Source organism: Anser anser (assembly GCF_964211835.1).
Source record: "Anser anser genome assembly, chromosome: 17".
NCBI lineage: Eukaryota > Metazoa > Chordata > Aves > Anseriformes > Anatidae > Anser > Anser anser.
In genome coordinates this window covers 3888182-3906394 of record NC_139738.1, presented here as the reverse complement: position 1 = coordinate 3906394, position 18213 = coordinate 3888182, and the positions used below count along the sequence as shown (strand labels likewise).

Here is an 18213-nt window from a genome sequence, read left to right as displayed (position 1 = left end):
ATTATTCTTTATTATGATTTATCTGCCATGCCACGACTTTATTATGATTTATACCCCTGCCCCCAAAAGAGCTTACAGAAGGCATCACATGGCGAGAAGATAGGCATCCCTGCACAGGGGAAGAAACGTGGCTTTCTCCCTGAGCAGTGAGTCGAACTTTTCTTCTGAGCTATAATGAACCTCAGTTCTTGGCTTCAGCGAAAGGCTTTTGGTTTGCTTGTACCAAGGCTACAAATCTAGCTTTCACCCAAGGTTATGGTCCCCAGTTCCTTTGCTGCTGAGCATGAATAACTGCCAGCAGTGCCAATGGGAGCTGCTTGCTGCTGGAAATGGGGGAATAATGTCCCTACCTTCTCCTGCTGCTTCTTCTAGATCTTGATTTTCATCTTGCCTATTAGAGAGATTCATTTAACGACTGCCCTTGCAGCAGGCTGATCCTTGTTCCGGGTGGGGAGGAAATTCCCTGGACTGCTCTATAACAGCTTCACTCTGTGCTGTGCTTAAAATGATTCACAATTTAGGGACGTTTCCACAGATCAAACCGTCCCAGGAGGCGGCATTACCTCTTGGGTACATACGTGTAAGTAACAATGGTCCAGCAAATGACGCTTTCTGCGTGCCAGTAGCATTTCGGTGTTCACGTGAAGGAACCTTAACCTGTCAGCTGTTTGTGAGCAAAAAGGTGCCCTCTTTTGTCAGTTGTGCTGCTTTGTTGAAGGACCTGAAGGAGTGAATTGCCACGTCTCCGGAACCTGGAAATTTGCTCCTCTCTTTGGTAAGAGGATGACTTAGCTCCCCAAACCAGAACACTGAAGGAAGGAACCTGCTCTGCAGGCTAACGCCAGAATCTTCAAAGCAATGTAAAGCAGACCAGGGCTGTCTCCGAAGGAGACTTTCAGAACTAAGTGTTTGGGGAGCACAAGGACTTGTGCTCTCCACGCCTTCAGACTTTTTCACTGGGAAAAAAAAATGTGTATTTTTGCAATACAGGGACTCCATTTTTTTTATGGCCAAGGCCTTACTGCTTCATACACATTCAAAATAAATTTGGGCCAGACCTTGAGCTCCTTTGGAAAGGCCAGTCAAGACAGCAGCAGGTAACAGGGAGAAAAAAGAGGGAAGATGCGAGATCATAGGAATAAGAGAACCCCGGACCTTTCCTTAAGAGAATATTGCTGTTCCTTTTGAAGCGACTCAATCCTCTTGTGTGCCCCTATGTTTGCCTTCAGCATCTTACCGCGTCCATTCCATGCTCGGTGTGCAGGCTCTGCCACCCACAGAGCCCATCCCCAGCCGTGGCTGCATTCCCCCTGTCCTGCTCTCATCCCTCCCTCATTACCGTGCTCCTGTGACTTTCCTCTGAATGCACACAGGAAGTGGCAGAGCTGTCAGAAAATCTGGATTTCCCGGAGATGATGTTTTTCGTGGCAAAGAAGGTCAGATTTTTTTTTGTGTGTTACGGGAAACCCATGACAACGATAAAAACAAAAATGCCCCACCCTCGTGCTTCGTTAATGGCCGTGATTTAAATGGTCCTGATGAGAGGGATAATCGCAGCCGGGGAAATGGGTCAAAGGCAGAAAGAGGAAAACCTTCGGAGAGCCGCTTTGGGGATGGGAATACAGCAGTGAAGTGCTGTTTGATGGCATGGATGCTCGCTTTCGGTATGGGTCGTGCATTGTAACCTGGCGTAAATAATCTCTGAGGGCGGTCAGAGCTGTGTGCAGCCCGGCGTGCCTTGTGGAGCCCCCTTGGCGGTGGGATGCCTGTGCGGGGTAAAGGAGGAGTCAACCAAAACCTTCGAACGCAACCAGCTCCCCTGTGGCAGAGCCGAGCTTAGGTTTCTGCACAGTGTTTGGGTTTTTTGATCTGGCATCCAGTTCGGATGCCTGAAGTTTCTAAAGCTGGCCTGGCGTGACTCTGATCCTATTTGAAACGTTGGCAAAACTCATGTGGAATTCAGCAATGCGAGAAAGAGCCGGGTTTTGGAGCGCATCAGCGGCTGGGGACAGGGACTGTCATTTGCCCTTTGTCTGTACGGCACCTAGCACGACACGGTCCTGGCGACAGGAGGCTCTGAGACATAATGGCAATGCAAACAGCAAATAACAACGTTTTGTGAGGTGAGCAGGGCTTAGGGCAAGCATATATGTATGTCGCATGCATGCATGTGTACGGGTAAGTGCCAGAGGCAGGGACTCGCAAATATTTAACCACAATAAACAGAGACACATTTTCTTCCCTTTTCCTGAGGAGCCGGTCATCCATCCAGCTATTTTATTTATTTATTAAATATCACTGGAGATAGTTGAGCAGCAGGGGCGCGCTGCTCTGTCTGCCGGCCGATGATTGCCATCGGGCTGGAGAAATCAGTCATTTCTGGCACGAAAAAAACCGTTCGGTGGGTTAATGATGCAGGGTAAATACTGACAGTGGCCAGTGGTCTGAGCACACCAGACATGACCTAAGGGAATCATAGATTCTGAGGGGGCTGCTGCTGCTGCTGCTTCTCCGTAATGTGATTGCCTCTTTATAATGGCCTCAACTTTTTTTTTTTTTTTTTTTCTCCTTCCCCTTTATCATTATTGACCAAGGAGCATCAGTGAGGCCGGAGAATAAATAGTTCCCTGATGGTTAACAACAGGCCCTCCACCGCTTGCAAAGGCGAGCCGGGCTCCCCGCTCCCTTTCTCCCCCATCACGACAGAGCTCGACAGGAGGCTGCCCTGCGGCTGCGGGGCCAGGTGAGCGCAGGCTCCGGCCCCACCGCTCCCCCCTCTCCATCCCCATCCCCGTCCCCGTCTCGGCGCTGCTGGCCGGGGCTGTTTGCACAGCCTCCCCCGGCTGGGGCTGGCTCCAGGCTCCCGGGGGCGGGAGGTGCCGCTTTTCCAGCGGGTATTTGTCGGGTCAGAGGCTGCGCCGCCCGCCGGGCTCCGCGCCTCGCTCCCCGGGTTATTTATTGCCTCGCTCCCCGGCGGCAGCGCTGCGGCTCCGGGGCTGCTGCCAGCAACCCGCGGCGGCGGCGGGGAACCCGTCGGGGGGGTTCCCGAGAAGCGACGGGGCCGTTTGTGCGCGTGTTTGTCCCCGAGCCCGGTCCCCGTCCCGCTGCCCCCCCGCTCCCGGAGCCGGAGGCTCGGCGCTCCCCCGGGGGCTGGTGCCGCCGGGGGGCGTCTGGTGGTCGTTGGGGGGGGGGAAGGAGGGGAAAAAGGGGGGTGGGAGGCTTTTGTGGGGGTTGGTTGATTAAAAGCAGGCTGGAGCTGAGTTGGAGGGAAAGGAATCTAATCTATTTCTAATCGGGGTTTGATTTGGCGGAGCTGCAGGCAGGGTTAGGGCACAGCATCCCAACCTCCAGCGTGGTCCTTTGGCTGAAACTCCGGGCACCCCAACGGGCTCGTCCTCTCCTCCCTCCAGCACTAGGAAGTCCCAGCGGGGAAAATTTTGTCTTTCAGGCTTCTCAGTGCTTGCAGCCTTTACCAGGAGGTCGGGGAGGATGTGCAGCCACCGAGTGCTGCAACCCCATGGGCTCCGGGGCTGGGCACAGCTGAGCTGGAAGGGGGACTGCCAAAGGACAGGGCTGTAGCTCACCTCAGCACTCGAACCCGAAGGTCAAAGGATGGGAGAGAAGGTGCAAACGTGCCCGTGATAGCCTTTGGAGAGCTGCAGGCAGTGTGCTTGGGCAGATAAGCTCAAGTAGTGGGCAGCCCGGCCTGGAGGACGGGGTTGGAGCTGTGTCAGCCGGGCATATATGCGAGCAACCACGCACCGTGCTGCTTCTGAAACAGAATTACTCAAATTCCACATGACGACACTGTTAGGTGATTTCCATTGATATTTCTGTTGAGTCACTCTATGTAAAGTTGGAGTTTTAAGGTACAAATGAACGCAGTCCCTAGGCTGACCTTATCTGCTCTTACTGGCTGGGCTATGTTCCGTAGGTACCTGTCATCTAACGATCTCCCAGTGCTATCCAGATCTTCATTAACATTTCGCCCTTATTTCAGCTTGTTTATTTCTTTGCATGCAGATTTCCTGTGCTCCGGATCGGTTTGTTTCCCTTGCCAGCAGGCTGCGTGCGTGGGGTCCCTCCACAGCTTTCATCTTTGGGGTTGTGACATGAGCCTGCTCTGAGCAGTGCGATGGGAACACCACAGCATCGGGGAGAGGCCCGACTTTGGTTGGCTTGCTGGAAGGAAATGCCCCTGCCTTGGGGAGGATTGCCATGGCTTATGGGGAAATGGTCTTGCTTCTAAGTTTGTGATGGGGATTCCAGTCTGAGCTTTACCATCCGTACCTTCTGCAGCAGTTGTCCCTCGGGTAGAGGAGGCGTGCTGGGAACTCTTGTGGAAAGGGCAGGCAACTCTAGGGTCCCCGCATGGGGCGGCCACGCAGCGTGCATTTCCCTTGCTAGGGCAAGCAGCTCACAATTCACTCTTGCTCCCGACGGCTTGACTCGTTAAGGTGCCTTTCAGACCTGAAACTTCTGTCCCTGCTTGCAGTGTATCAGCCCGCTCAAAACATGTGGGAACTAGCGAGCAAATATTTCTCTCTCACGGTGAGCTCCATCTCTCTCATCCTGATACAAGTCCTTGGGCACAGGGGAATACAAGAAGCCAAGTAAGTATCATTTTGTTATAGTTCAGCTGCATTTCTCTCCTGGTGTTACCTGCTTGTCTGCAGATGCACCAGGGTCCCCAGGGCTCCTGAACACTTCTTTTATTTTTATTTTTATTTTTATTTTTATTTTTTTTATTTCCCCATCTGCTGCCCTCACGTTCACTCCTGGGCAGTGGAAATGCACCCCAAAAACCTTTGTCTGTGGTTAATGGGGAGAGGAGAAAAGAGACTGTTAGAAACTTCTGGGACGTGCCAGGACAGCTGTTGATACGGGCAGGTCAAAAGAGACATGCACATGGAGGGAACTTTTTACTCTGGAGGCAAAGGGGACTGCCCATGCAGGTGAGAAGGCCAAGGAAAAATGCTAACGAGTGCGAGGTGGTTAGCAGCAGTCAGAAGCTGCTAATTATCCCACGCTCCGGCTTGTTCTCATGGGAGCTGGGAAACTCGCTCTTTGATCCGCCTGTAGTTCATTTTATAATTGGATGGGGGTTCCAGATGTTACCGCCGAGGGTTTTAGGGAGCTGGTGGGAAGAGAGAGTTGAATCAAGGGCCTCAGATGGTCACCAAGGTGTTCTCAGTGTTTTGCTAAACAAGAACTTTGAACATCTTTCACCTTCTTGTCCTTACGGAGTTACTGATGGGGCTCTTTTGTATCACCTCTTGAACGCTCTTTTCTTTACCATAGTCACCCTTAAGGTTCCACCCTTTTTCACTCCAGTTTCATGGAGAAGAGAGCTGAGTGTTTACTTCCTACTGCTTCGAAGAGGTTTGAATTGCATTAAGTTTGTACCACGTTGCTGCAGTTCTCTCTGACTAGTCCAATAAATAGATTTACTGATTTAGTGGCATTTAGTGGTAGCTACTGCAGCAGCAAGGCTGGAGAGGACTCCAAGAACATGAGTGGAAAGGGAATTTTTAATTTGTCATTGCAGATGACAAATTTTGAAAGCCTAATTCTGGCAGTTAGATCATTTCATGAGCAGTGCATCCAACCTAAGCAAAACAACTGGAGATGTAAAGATGTAATTTTTGCACTAAGTTGCTCATGAATGGGCTACGGCTCAAGATATTAGCAGAAATCAGCAGGAGAGGAAGAGTCACGCTTCCTGTCTGCTCCACGAGGAGACGAGTCCGCTCCCAAAACGCCTGGTCTCCCAGGAGCTCTGATTACAGACTCTCACTGCACTGCGGGTTCCTGCGCTGTTTGCAGAAGAATTTCTCCTGTGGCAGACTGGAGACTGATAGGAACCGAGAAAGAAGGTTGGCCAGCTATAAAAGAAGTTGCAGAAGCACCGGTATAGTTAAAGTACCGTGGATATAACAGTGCGATCTCTGTTATTATTCCAAATAATGCCTTCTCTCATTGAGTAATACAAATAGGGTCAGAAAACTACCTCTCAGAACAGCTTCCAAAGCGGGAATTATGCAGTAAGCAACGGCTCGGTAATTGTATTGGTAAACTGCTGAGTGCAGGCAAACCCTGGCTCCTGTAGCAGTCCCAGGAAACATCACAGAGGAGGGCATCAGTGCTGCTAAAGGGCCAGTGGTTTTCTAAAGAAATGTTTTCCATAGCCAACTATATAATCTGAAATTAGGCAATAGTGCCTAGAGACCACAGTGGCATACATGGATGGGAAGTAGGAACAACCTCTTGAGGACCTCCTTATGACTTAAGACGCCCAGCCACATGCACGCTGTGAGCGCTTACAGCTCCAGGTTGGACAAAAAGCTGCATTCACCCAGCACACACACTTGTCAGTCGTGCTTTGCTGTTGACCATGAGCCCTGCATGGAGTTGTGTCCCCTGCCAGCTGATAGAGAGGGGCATGGGACACGCAATCCCCATCCTCGATGGAGCCTAAAGGCTGGCTTATGGGACGATTATGGGAAGTGTGCATGTTTCCGCCACCAAAAGAGGAAGGTACTGCACAGCTTCCTCGTCGTTTGTGTGATGAGAAAAGCTTGATCGAGGTCTGGCCATCCAAATGAAAGATGTCAGCCCTCCCAGAAGGACTCCAAGTTGCTGTTCCAGAGGTGGTCTGGAACCTTCTGGTATCTGGAGCCTCCTCCTGTTGTACTACACCACTTGTACACTACGTCCTGAGAGTGGAGTATTTCTTCTGTGAGGGTGGAAGTAAATGGCAGGGGCGTATGCAAACTGTGAGCAGCAGCCCTGGGGAATGGGAAACAGGAGATGGAGAAATGGGGAGGAAGAATGGGTGGTTCAGCCCAGAGTAATGTGGGTACAGCATCCCCAAGCACGTCCATTTATTGAGGTTTGCACCATGTCCCCGACTTCTCAAGGCTGACACTAAGAGGCTTGTATTTGTTTTATAAAGAGAGAAATGAATGGCTTAGATTGCACTGCTGTCTTTCAGGAAGCAAACTACAAGTCTGATCAGAGTGGGGTATAGCATTGTCCAGGTGTATATGGCCGGTGTGTGTGTATCTTCATGTGCGCATGTGTACAAACACACAGGTTACTTCTAGGAAGCACAACATGTTGTAGTCTGAAGATTAATCCAGATTAGGATTTGATTTCCATATTCATTCAGTGAGAACATTATAATTTTGTAGTTCTAATGAAAATACTGCATATGTTGGAACAATGACCATTCTTGCAGCCAAACACAGCAGTCCCTGGTGAGTTATACTAGCTCTACTCTCTCAGGTATTAGCAGGGGGAGGGGGGAGAATCTTGCACTCAATAATATATGGATCCTTAAAGATTTTTTTTGAGCAAGTAATAATTCTTTAGAAATTAAGGCTAATTAAAAGCAATACCTTACCTATAAATGCATTCAGTTACTTTGTCAAGATAATTTTATTTTTGTTTCCTGTGATGTTGCCTTGTGCATCCTAATCAGCGTTTTGCTGTAATTGTGATGACCACCGAGACAGGCTCCTTTAAAAACTGGAAGGAAGTAGCAAGCGGTTGGACGGTAATAGACTTGAGTGTCTTCTGGATATTTACAATGGATTAGGCTTTTTATTTTAGGGTCAGTGCAGCCTTAACCTGAATGCAGTGGTTTATGGCCAATGCCAGCATCGCTTCTGGGTGCAAAGCACATGTGAGAAATGCCTACGTGCTTGATGTGCTTGAAAGGGGAAAGGGGAACTTAGAAAGATCTCTTCCCTCCACTGCTCACCCTCAGTCATTGATCCCAGCTTCCTCCTAAGTCTTTCCTGGGTAGTGAAAAATGAAATGTGTGATGGAACCCAGCTTTTTGCCCCTTCAGCTGTTGGCACATCTGTTATTCTGCTGAGGATGAGATGCAAGTTACCATACGGCTGAAATGTTAGTGACTGAAATTCTGGCGACTGCCCCCGAAAAGCCAAGCTAATATTTCAGCAGCTTGTCTCTTCCCGGTCGGTATGCAGAGAACCTCAGGTTTGATATTTTAGCCCTTCTTGTCTTTCTCGGAGCACAAAGCAAAGCAAAATTAACCCTCCTGCTTACCCAGAGTCTATTCTCTGCGTGCACACGCTTGTGCGTCGTTGCGTGCTGGTGTCTCACAGCTGGTGCCCCTTGGTACCAGGCTGTCCCAGCTCCCTTGGGCTGGTTGCTGCAGGACTGTACCTGCTCCCATCCTGTCCGAAACCGTTGCTAACTCCGTGCTGCAGCCAGCCAAGGAGAGCAATAGCGTTTGTGAACGATACAGCGTTCAGAATGCCTTTTTATACTTTCCTACCAAAGCAAAACTTGAAACGTTGTGCCAGTGTACCGAGTAGTTTTTCAAGTGCGTGCTGACAATGTTATCTATTTGCATGTGTGTCTTCTGAATGCGAAGAGTGAGTGAGAATGGTTTGTGCCATGTGTGGATACAGATTAGTTTTGGCTAAGGCAAGGAAGATGTATGACAAATAAAATCCTTTTCTCCTGCTGTGAACAAAATAGTTATTTGTAAGTATTTGCCAAACAGTTTGGATGAGCAATTTTAAGTGTCAGGCATCAAAATTACTTGCAAACTGTTTGCTTTCTGCATGTGCCACTTGTGTTGTGTTGTGGTTCGTAATTACTTGTTTTTGCTCAGTGACTGAGTTATTGAACTTGAGAAAAAACAGAGATATAGAAATATATAGTATGGGATAGGGATGAATGAGGAGTGCAAACACCCGGTGAGTTGTGCTTCCCAGCTCTGCTTTATGGAGATGTTTTCTCTGTTTTACGAGCAGAGAACCTGAGCTTGGAGTTGCTAGGTGAATTGCTGCAGTCACAAAGTGAGGCAAAATAGGCAGAAATAGAAGCTGGAATGCCTGACTCCACATGTAGAAAAGTTCAAGTTTGGAAGTCTGACAAACAAATAAAACTTGGTGCTAACTAGTTGCAGCAGGCAGCTTCTCTTGTCCACAAGCATGCTGCATTTGCTATGAAGCAAGGCAAGAAGAGCAGAAGAGTTGCCCTTCTTCCAAATCACCATAAAGAGATTCAAATGTACAAATGCTTGTTTACATATTTTTTGAAATTCCCTTTGTTTTGTTTTTGTTATTTTTTTTATATCTTATCTAAGTTTTTGTTTGATTAAAGCACTCTGTTGCAGTGTAGTCATGGCAACAAGTTTACTTGAATGAGTCTCTTTTTCTAGGAATGTAAGATATAAAAGAAAAGAAAAACAAACCCAAACAAGACAGGCCTTCATGTGGTCCTGACCCAGCCTTTATTCATAATGATGGAGGCGAAGGGAGTAGTGAGTGAGGAGCGAGCACGGAGTTGTTTATGTGCATTTGACTCTGTGAGTTTGCTGGAGACTCTGCTTATGTCTGCGACTGTTCATACGAATGCCTTTGCATATCTTTTATTCAAATACAGCGTGCTTGTGCATGACCACATAAGAGCTTTGGTCGCAGTGACGACAAAGTCCTGGCTGCCTCCCTGTACTGAGCTGGATTGTTCTGGTTACAATTTCAGAGAAAGCACAGCGGCACAGACTTTGGTGAGAATTCCCCGGAGAAGCGCCGGTCCACGTTGGTGCACCTCCTCTGCGATGTCTGCTTGGAATACCCCTGTTAATTCATTAACATTTAGCTACAGCAGATGGATGGTTGCAGTCATATCTGGAACTGCAATAGAGACATCACCCAGACTAGGACCTATGCGTACGTAAAGTTTTACGGTGCTGTAACAATAATTGTTCAGAAATGTTCCCAGTGGAAGTTGCACAGCTGTCTGGTGGGGTGCGGCTGTGCTAGCGGAGAGGTGATGTATGCTAATCCCATAATTACTAGGGCATTGACTACACAACACCGATTTCTAGAAAGGAGGAGAATTAGAACAATACAAAACCTGTCTGCAGAGATGCCCAGTGATTTAAAGGCTTTCGAACATGTTAGCCCTAATTAATGTGAAAGCTGTAAGCCGGCTCAGGTAGTGTGTACTTCAGCACCTCCTAAATTGGTTAAGGCAGGTTCTACCTAGCCTTTAATTTGACCTCTCTAGCATGCATTAAAAGTAGTTACACCTTGATTACACTAGACTCTTGTGACACTTCACTTCCAAAGGATTAGCTAACAAAGTTCATCCGCCTAGTCTAAACAGCTGTGCTTTGTGCACACGTGTTTGTATACACTTGTGAATGAGGGGACAGGCCCTTGGCTGCTTCTTTTATAGCACTGTTTGATGCTGGGGTGGCACGCCAAATGTTATCTTCTTCTTGGTGGCCGCTGATTTTTTATTGTTTTAACCCAGCAACAGATTCCAGCCGTGCCCGGCTTCTTGGATAGCCAGTTTTTCAGTGTTTCTTTTTGTTACTATGATTGTAGGCGGGAGGGAAGGCAGGAAGTTGGAGAGTGGAGTAGCGCAGAGTGATCTACAAGTGCTGGGACACAGCCAAGCTTTAGATTAATACATCATGACCATCATTTCACCATCTTTTGATACACTGAGTTTTTCTTAGCAATGGAGCAGATTAGAGTAGAAAAAAAAAAAACTAAAAACAAACTTTAAGGAAAAAGAGAATCTGGTGATGGCTTTCTTCTGCATTACAGCTTTGATATCTCAAGTCTTTCACAACAGCTACAAATTAGCAGTAAATAACATCCCAGGAGAGAGGAATAGGCGAGAGAGAAAGATGCGTTTTTAATTGCAATATGGGCAAAAAAAAAAAAAAAGTATAGTTAATACAGAGAGAAACACGGGGAGGCTGTCCAACGGCTGGAACTGCAAAGAAGAAGGCACTTGCCTTAAAAGTAAAGGGTCAGAGAGAATTGTTAATATAACAGCAGCTTTGATACTTAAAGCCTTATTCCACTGGTGATTTCTGTAAGTGCTCTTTTTACATCACACAGGCACCAGTTGAGTGTAGCTAAATTTGTTGTTTTCCAAAACCTTTGTAGGGAAGGGCAATCTCCTGTGGGCCTTGAACACTGAAGTGTGAAGTCAGTAAAAAAATTTTCCATTGGTTTTAATGGAAATAGGAATCTGCCCTTTTAATTGAAACTTCTTGTTGCAGAGATCTCAAAGCTGATTCTGATCCGAATTTCCAGCATACCTGAACTCCAACCACTGAGGAAGGGAGATGAATCAGTACTTTTATCCTGTTAGGTTTTCCAGTGCCGTATCCTCTGTATTGAACTACGTAGATTGGTCTCACTGGTGCTCTGCTATATGGGGTACTTGTAGGGAAGGTGATTTGGAAGAGGTATTTCATGAAAATACTTGGATGAGAAGAGTTTTTTAACCCACACTGACTGTCCCGGGCCATTCTCTTGGAAGCAGACAAAGGTAGGAGGTAGGGATGTATGCAATTGACAGCTCTGGTTTGTTGTGTAACCTCATACTACCCTAACCCTACTTCCAACAAATAAACAAAATACCTCTTAGTGAGTTCTAGGGGGCTCCTTTTTCTCCCCAATAATTCAGTGTAAGTGGCAGTCTTCTGTATCAATGGGATTAAAAAGGGTACAGCCCAGCAGTTCCCGAGGAAGCCCTTTTTGAGAAGCAAACCCCTTTCCAGTGTCCTCCTTGCCAACCCTCCGCCCCTGAAGACCCTCGTGTGCCCTCTCTGCTGCTGCTCTTGCTGCTGGGCTGTCAAAATGTCTCTCGTAATGAAGCAGTCTGGCCTGAGGCTAGTATTACCTCCAGTACTGATCCTGCTGAGCGTGACTCTGGCAGCGTGGCTGGGCTGCTCACGTGCTGCAGCGAGCACAGAGCCCGGGCCACACCTGGCAAGGAATAAAAGACAAAAAGCCGTGAATCCTGTCTGTTAGAGAGCCTTGATGTCCTCCGAGGCTCTAAAAGGGACTGGAGAAGGTATGAATGTGGCTGGTTCGGGAAGTGGTGGTGTGGCTGCTTGGTCTCCTGCCTTGTCTTTTGGTCAGCTTAGGGTGACTTGGTAGGGTCAGAGCTGTCGCTTTCCATCACGGGTGTGATCATGTCAGGCCAATTCTGGGGGAAAGATCGAGGAGAGGAGTGGGGAGAGGAGCTGTTAACTTGCAGTCATAAAGGGCTAAGCACCCCACCTTCATTCGGGGAAATGACAGGGCCCAGGGAGTACTGCCCCATTCGTTGAAGGACCTGCTTAATTACCTGAGCTCTCCTGGTGTGCAGGACACAACTTTGCTGGCATCGTTACTTTAGGGCTGTGAGAAACCCCTGGTACGGCACGGCCAGCCAGGGCTGTGCTCTAGGAGCACTCTGTGGAGTCGGTCTGGCCATTTTACTTGTGCCTGGGTGCCTCTTTCCTCCCAGCCTCAACCTGCCTTTCCTGTCAAGGGGCAGAGCCTGCACCTACAATGAGTTTTTAAAACACTCAGCACCAGGGACCTTTGATCTCAGTTAGAAACCCAGGTTTACTGTCACACGTAAATAACAAATTACATATAGGATGTTCCCTCTCCTTTTACGGGTAGAATAATGGAGGCCTCTCCAGGATAAGTAATTTGTCCACGAAACTGATGACAGAATAAGGAGGAAAATCCTTATCAGTTAACTTTCAGACCTGTGCTTGAAGCACCATCTCTTCTTGTAATACGCTTTACAGGACAGCTAGCTCTTGGCTGCTGTTGACACATTTGATCAGGGAGAAACAAAAGGTCCTGGTTTTGCTTCAATCCAAGATGATGTATTCCAGAAGTGAGGAACTAAACGTTAGAAAACGATCACTATTTATTACGCTTAGTGCGGTAGTGCCTCTCTGAGCAGATTAAGAATCATGCTTTCACTTTGCTAGGTGCACTGGAAACACGCTAAAAAAAGACGGTGATTTGCACCCCCAGACTTTAGCACACTCCAATTCCTTAGTCTGGCATTTGCAAAGCATACCTGGTTCTCTCTTCAACCACGTGTGCGTGGATGTGCTTAGATCTCTCTGATCTGCTCGCCAATGGTGAATCTGTTTACACTAATCCTGAGAGCTCGACTCTTAAGAGACTGGAGCTGAACAACTTGAGGCTCCTGCTGTTGGACTCAGACTTCCAGACAGAGCTCTAATGCTTTATTACAGTGAGGAGGGGTAGGGAGGACTTGGTAGTAAATTTTAGTACTTGTAAGAGACTGATGGCCTTGAATCTGTGCCTCTTGAATCCCTCCAAACTTTGCTGAGGTCTTCTGGAAAGCCTCGTGTGTGTGCAGGAAACGCAGCCTGGCCCAAGCCCTGCACCTCGTGTTGAGCCACCATCAGGAAGCCTCCCTCTGCCAGTGCTTGGCCAATGCACCTATGTCTTGACTGGCATCAAATACCCATTTTTGGGGGGACCGAAGCGCAGCCAAGTAGATGCTGCCCTTCTAGAATGAAGTCAAAGCATATTCGCTTATGAGTAGGTTCAGATCTGAGCCCAATTTCTTTAGAGATTGAAAGCAACTGAGCTGACATGCAGTGGGAAAACCCCACGGCAAGTCAGCTTTTCCTCTGAAAAGAGAAGGTAAATACAAGTCCTCTGGGTTAGGAAAGGTTTCATCACAGGTGGCTGATAGGGGCAGAGCGGACGCTAGGTGCTGTTAGGGGAGCTGAGGGAGCAGCCAACCCACGGGATCCGAGGGGCCTGGAAGTGCCACAGGAGGACGTGTTCCTACAGGGTGAAGGCCGTTCCTGCTCCTGTGAGCCCTCCTGGAGGAAGCCTTGAGACCCACCTTTGAAGACGGCCAAGCTGTCTGCACTTGGAGGTGAAGTTGCCATTGCGGATGGAGGTGGCAGAAGAACAGCAATCACTATGACTGTAAAAGAAAGCAAGCTTTGAGAGAAAATACTCATTCCCCTCTAAAAAATGAAAAGCAATCAGCCCCGTGAAGCCAAGTCACAAAGAAAATGGAGTCAAATGAAGTCTGAAGCAGCTCTGCGAGCCCTGCAGAGAGCTCAGGGCAGTTGTAGGTGTGCCAGGCGAGGAGGTTTTCTAGGAGGACAAGAGCAGTTCTGCTCACCCTACGGCCTCCTCACCTGAGCTCCATCCAGAATCATCGCACGCTTTCGCAGAGAATGCCTGTGTCTCCCAGAGCCTCTTCCAAGCATTGTTCTTGGTTCATTAGGTGATAATAGAAAGTAATTTTTCCCCTGTCATCTTGAGCAATCAGAGGCATTAAGAATAAGAGCCTAAGCCTGAAAGCCTAAATGAGAGGGCTTGATGGGTATGTATATCTGCCTCCTTCATTAGAGCAAGAAGTGAGAGGATTGCTCCCAGAGCTTGCATTCCTTGCGAATAAATAGGCGAGGAAGAGTCATGGTCAAACAGGGCCAGGAGATGAGATTTGGGGCTTCAGGTTCCATTCCCCGACCTGCAGAACCCCGGAGAGCCGTTTTCCTCCCCCTTTGCTGGTGGGAAGCAACAGCTTGTCCCACAAGGTGCCCATCAGAGGACACGGTGGAGAGAGGGGTTCCCATCAGCTGGGGGCTGCGGGGGGCAGAGAGCACCCGTGAGATCTCAGGCAAATCACTTGGTGCCCGAATGTGAGCTCCTCACCCCTATTAGCCTGTGTTCACTCATGGTGGGACTGAGTAGCTGCACGAGTAACTGCGTAAACCCAGCGTGCGTACGGCATTCACGTTCTGGATCTCAGCCTCTTTACCGCTAAAATGAAGCTTTTTAGCTTCCTCGTAAAGGTGCTGGGAGGTGGTGGGCCTTCTCATCTCTGCCCAGAGAGCATCAGAGAGAGGGCGCTGAAGGGGCAGGGGCTGGTTGGAAATTGCCCCGCTACCTCTGTCAGTGGCTACCAGAGCAGACGGGAGAGATGCAAGCGAATCCATTTCTCACTGTCCAGAAGGCAAGTTTAACTTGCCACCACCTCCCCTGTAAGAAAATATGTACTAAAGTGTGCACCTTGGAACAAAATCAAGAATTGTTGTTGTTTGGGATGGGATACCAATGCCACCTTGTAAGACCTGTGGAGCATATTTCTTGTACTGTGTTTCAGGGGATAATTTCTTTTTATTTCCCTTCCAGGTAGGATTCTTCCCACTCAGCCGATCCCAAGCAGCATTAAAGGTAGGGACCTCTCATCACCATCACAAATCTCCGTAACAACCACACAACTTAATTTTGGGCCGCGCCGTCCTCCTGGGTCTGCTCCGCGTGGCCGTCCACTGCGGCTCCTGACACAAAACCACATTACAGCACACCCCCTACTTCTTCCTCCATCCCTAGGGGGGCAAAAGAGAAGGATCGAGCCCTCCTTCTCCGGGCTTTTCCCACCGGGAGCCTGCCAGGCAGAGCAGCGCATGCAGCCAGGCGTGCGGAGGGAGGCGAGCCCGGCTGGCAGGGGGCAAGCCCAGCCGCGCCAGCCGCCGGAGCCGGGCTGGCGGCTCCCCTGCGGCTCCGGAGTTGGCTCCGGAGCCGGATCCGGAGCTGGCCCCGGAGCTGGCCCCGCCGGCCGTCGCTCACCCCCTGTCTCCCCGCCGCCGCCGCCGCCGGCGCGGCGCTTGCAAGCGCCTCCGCTCTTTAAATGGGCCAAGTTAAGAGAAGCGGCGGCGGCGGAGGGAAAGCTTGTTTGGTCGGAGTCTGGGAAGTGCGCTGCGACTTCGGAGCGCAGATCAATATACGTCTGTCCCGGCTCGGGGGAGGGCCGGGGGGGCGAGCCGGCAGCCCGGCAGAGAGCGGCGTTCAGGGGCTGGGGGCGCCTGCGTGGGGAGCGCCCGGCGTGCAGGAAAGCACGAGCTGGCGGGGCTGTGCATGCGTGTGTATATATATATATAAATATGTAGATAAATATATATATGCACACACATATCTCTGTAACATAATACCGTGTTTGGTTTGTTTTTTTTTTTTTTTTTTTTCCTTAAATTCCGCGCAGGAGTGGGAATTAAATATACCAACCGGCGGGGCTCCGGTGGGAGCGGGGCGAGGGCGCAGGGGTGCAGGTGGAGGGGGGGGGAGGCCCCCGGGAAACTTCTCCGCCCGGCCGGCTGGCTGCAGCCCCCGGGCGCTGCGGGGCAGGGCAGGGGCGGCCGGCACCGGGCGGCCCCCGGGGGCCGGATCCTGCCCGCGCCCGGCGGGCGCCGGCGGCGGCGGCGGAGGGGAGGGAGGCGGGTGGCGGGGTGGCGGCGGCGGGGGCGCAGCGTTTCATTTTAATTATCGCCTAGAAATAAATAAACCAGGTGTCAGTTTAAAGGAAGGAGGGGAGGAAGAAGGGGGGGGGGGGGGAGGAGGGCGAAAGGGGGCCGGGTGGGCGGCGGGGAACCCTCCAGCCTGGTGAGAAGGTGGGTCGATCTGGGGGAATCAATAAGCGCTTTTTTTTTTTTTTTTTTTTTTTTAAACCAAAATAATGTCTACGGCAGCGGAGACCTCTCCGAGATGTCAGGTATTAGTCCGGAGGGGCAGATCTGCGAGCCACACGGCAGCTCCCGGGGCTACGGTACATTAGGCTCTCCGTGGGAGAGGGATCCCAGGGAGCTCCGCTGGGGAGCCAGCCCAGGAGATTTGTTCGCGGGCTGCTCCGGGGGATACCAGCCACCTCCGGCACCCGAGCGCCAAAGGTGCTCGTGTTCCTGCTGCTGCTGCTGCTGCTGCTGCTGGCGCATTTCATCCAAACTCCAGCCAGAGCGGGGGCAAGTTGAGCCGGAGACATCAGAGCCGCTGCGCTTCGGAGAGGCGAGGGCGCCCGGGGAGCGCAGCAGCACCATGCCTGCTATCAAGAAGGAGCGACTTGACAGGGAAGAGCTGGCCCTGGCAGCCTTCAACCAGCCCATGGAAACCCTACCTGACTATCTCGCCCCTCTGGCCGCCGCTGCCATGCCGGTGGTAGCCCCCCACCCGCCGGCGTACGAGCAGATCTTTGCCCACCGCGCGTACCTGGGCTTCCACGAGAGCCCCCACCCCTCCCACCCCCACCACCACCTCCCCGAGGACCTGATGCTGGAGAGGTTTTCCTCCATCCCGGATTTCCAGCCCTTCTTTGACAACGGCGAGCCTTGCATCGAGGTGGAGTGCGGGGAGAACAAGGCGCTGCTCTACATCAATAAGTTGTGCCAGGGGAGCAAGGGACCCTCTATCCGGTACCGGGGCGAGTGGCTCACCCCCAACGAGTTCCAGTTTGTCAGCGGCAGGGAGACGGCCAAGGACTGGAAGCGCAGCATCAGGCACAAAGGTAGGGGCGCTGCCCCCCCCCCCTCCGCCCCCCAACAATTTTTGGGGGTCCCCAAAATTCTCCGCTCTTCCTCAGCATCCTCCCCCTCGCCCCCCCCCCCCAACGCTTCGGCGGCCGGATCCGGGTGGGGGGGGGGGGGCTGTGTGGGGGTGTGTGTGTTGGGGGAAGCGGGGGGGGGGGCTCCCCGTTACCGGGGGGGGGAGCTCGGGACCTCGTTTTGCTTCCCCCCCCCCCGGGGCTCTCCCCGCCGCCCCCCAGCCGGGCACCCCGGGAGCGCGCAGCGCGGCTGGAAGTTTTCCCAGCGATTTGGCAGCGCCGCCGGGGGGAGGAAGAAGAGGAGGAGGAAGAGAGGAGGTGGGGGGGGGGGACACGAGTTGTGGGGGGGGGGGGGGGAGGCGTCTCCTCGCTGGGGGGGGGGGGGAGAAGTTTCGCTCCGTGCGGGCACACGGCGGGGAGCACCCCGGGGGCGGCGGTGGCGGCGGCGGCTTGGAGGGGGGGGGGGGACACAGACAAACCTCGGAGGGGGGGCACAGGACGGGGGGGGGGGCAGGGACTCGGCGCCACGGGGAGCGGCGGCTCCGTCGCGCCGGGGTGAGGACGAGGCAGCTCCGGGGCGGCGGGCGGGGCGCCGGGGGGGTGTTCCCCCGGCTGCTGGGTGGTGCGGGACCTCCGCCGTGCCGCCGGGGGGGGGAGCCGGTCCTCCCCCCCCCCCCCTTCCCTCCATCCCTCCCTCCCTCCCTCCCTCCCTCCTTCCTTCCCTCCCTCCTTCTCTCCCTCCCCGCCGCAGTCCCGGCGCCGGGGCCGGCGCGGCGGAGCTGCTGGTGCGGGCGGCAGGTGGAGGCAGAGCGGGGAGCCGCAGCCGGCCGGGGGGGGGCCGGGGGGGGGGGAATGGGGAGGGGAAGGGGTACGGGGGGGGGTCAGGGGGCGAGGAGCGGAGCCACGCAATTAGCGAGAGCCGGGGGGGAAAGGGGGGGGGGGCTGGGGGGGCGGCTGACACCTCGCCCCGGTTATTGATCGCCGGGGGGGGGGGGGGGGGAAGGGGGGAGCAGCTTCGGGGGCTGCTCCGGTTGGCAGTGCCGCACG

General features: G+C 52.0%; 1 protein-coding gene and 1 long non-coding RNA gene across 12 annotated transcripts in view; one reads left to right on the top strand and one right to left on the bottom strand.

The window, feature by feature from the left end:
* Positions 1–18213, top strand: part of SAMD11 (sterile alpha motif domain containing 11) — a 173302-nt gene that overhangs the window by 43916 nt on the left and 111173 nt on the right. For 3 of the 11 annotated variants that reach the window (XM_083803247.1, XM_083803251.1, XM_083803252.1), the window contains exon 1: positions 16322–17130. In XM_083803247.1, the coding sequence (XP_083659373.1) occupies positions 16338–17130 (793 nt within the window). In that variant the 5' untranslated portion in view covers positions 16322–16337. Of the gene's footprint in view, positions 1–9265; positions 9714–14987; positions 15030–16275; positions 17131–17886; positions 17965–18213 lie in introns of those variants that run through there. The other 8 variants (XM_083803254.1, XM_083803255.1, XM_083803253.1 and 5 more) reach the window with 8 other exon arrangements.
* On the bottom strand, positions 10669–17130 carry LOC310883236. The gene is made up of 3 exons (XR_014573393.1): positions 16893–17130; positions 13684–13767; positions 10669–12000 (listed from the first exon to the last, which is right to left on the bottom strand). It is a non-coding gene; the product is annotated as an uncharacterized lncRNA (long non-coding RNA).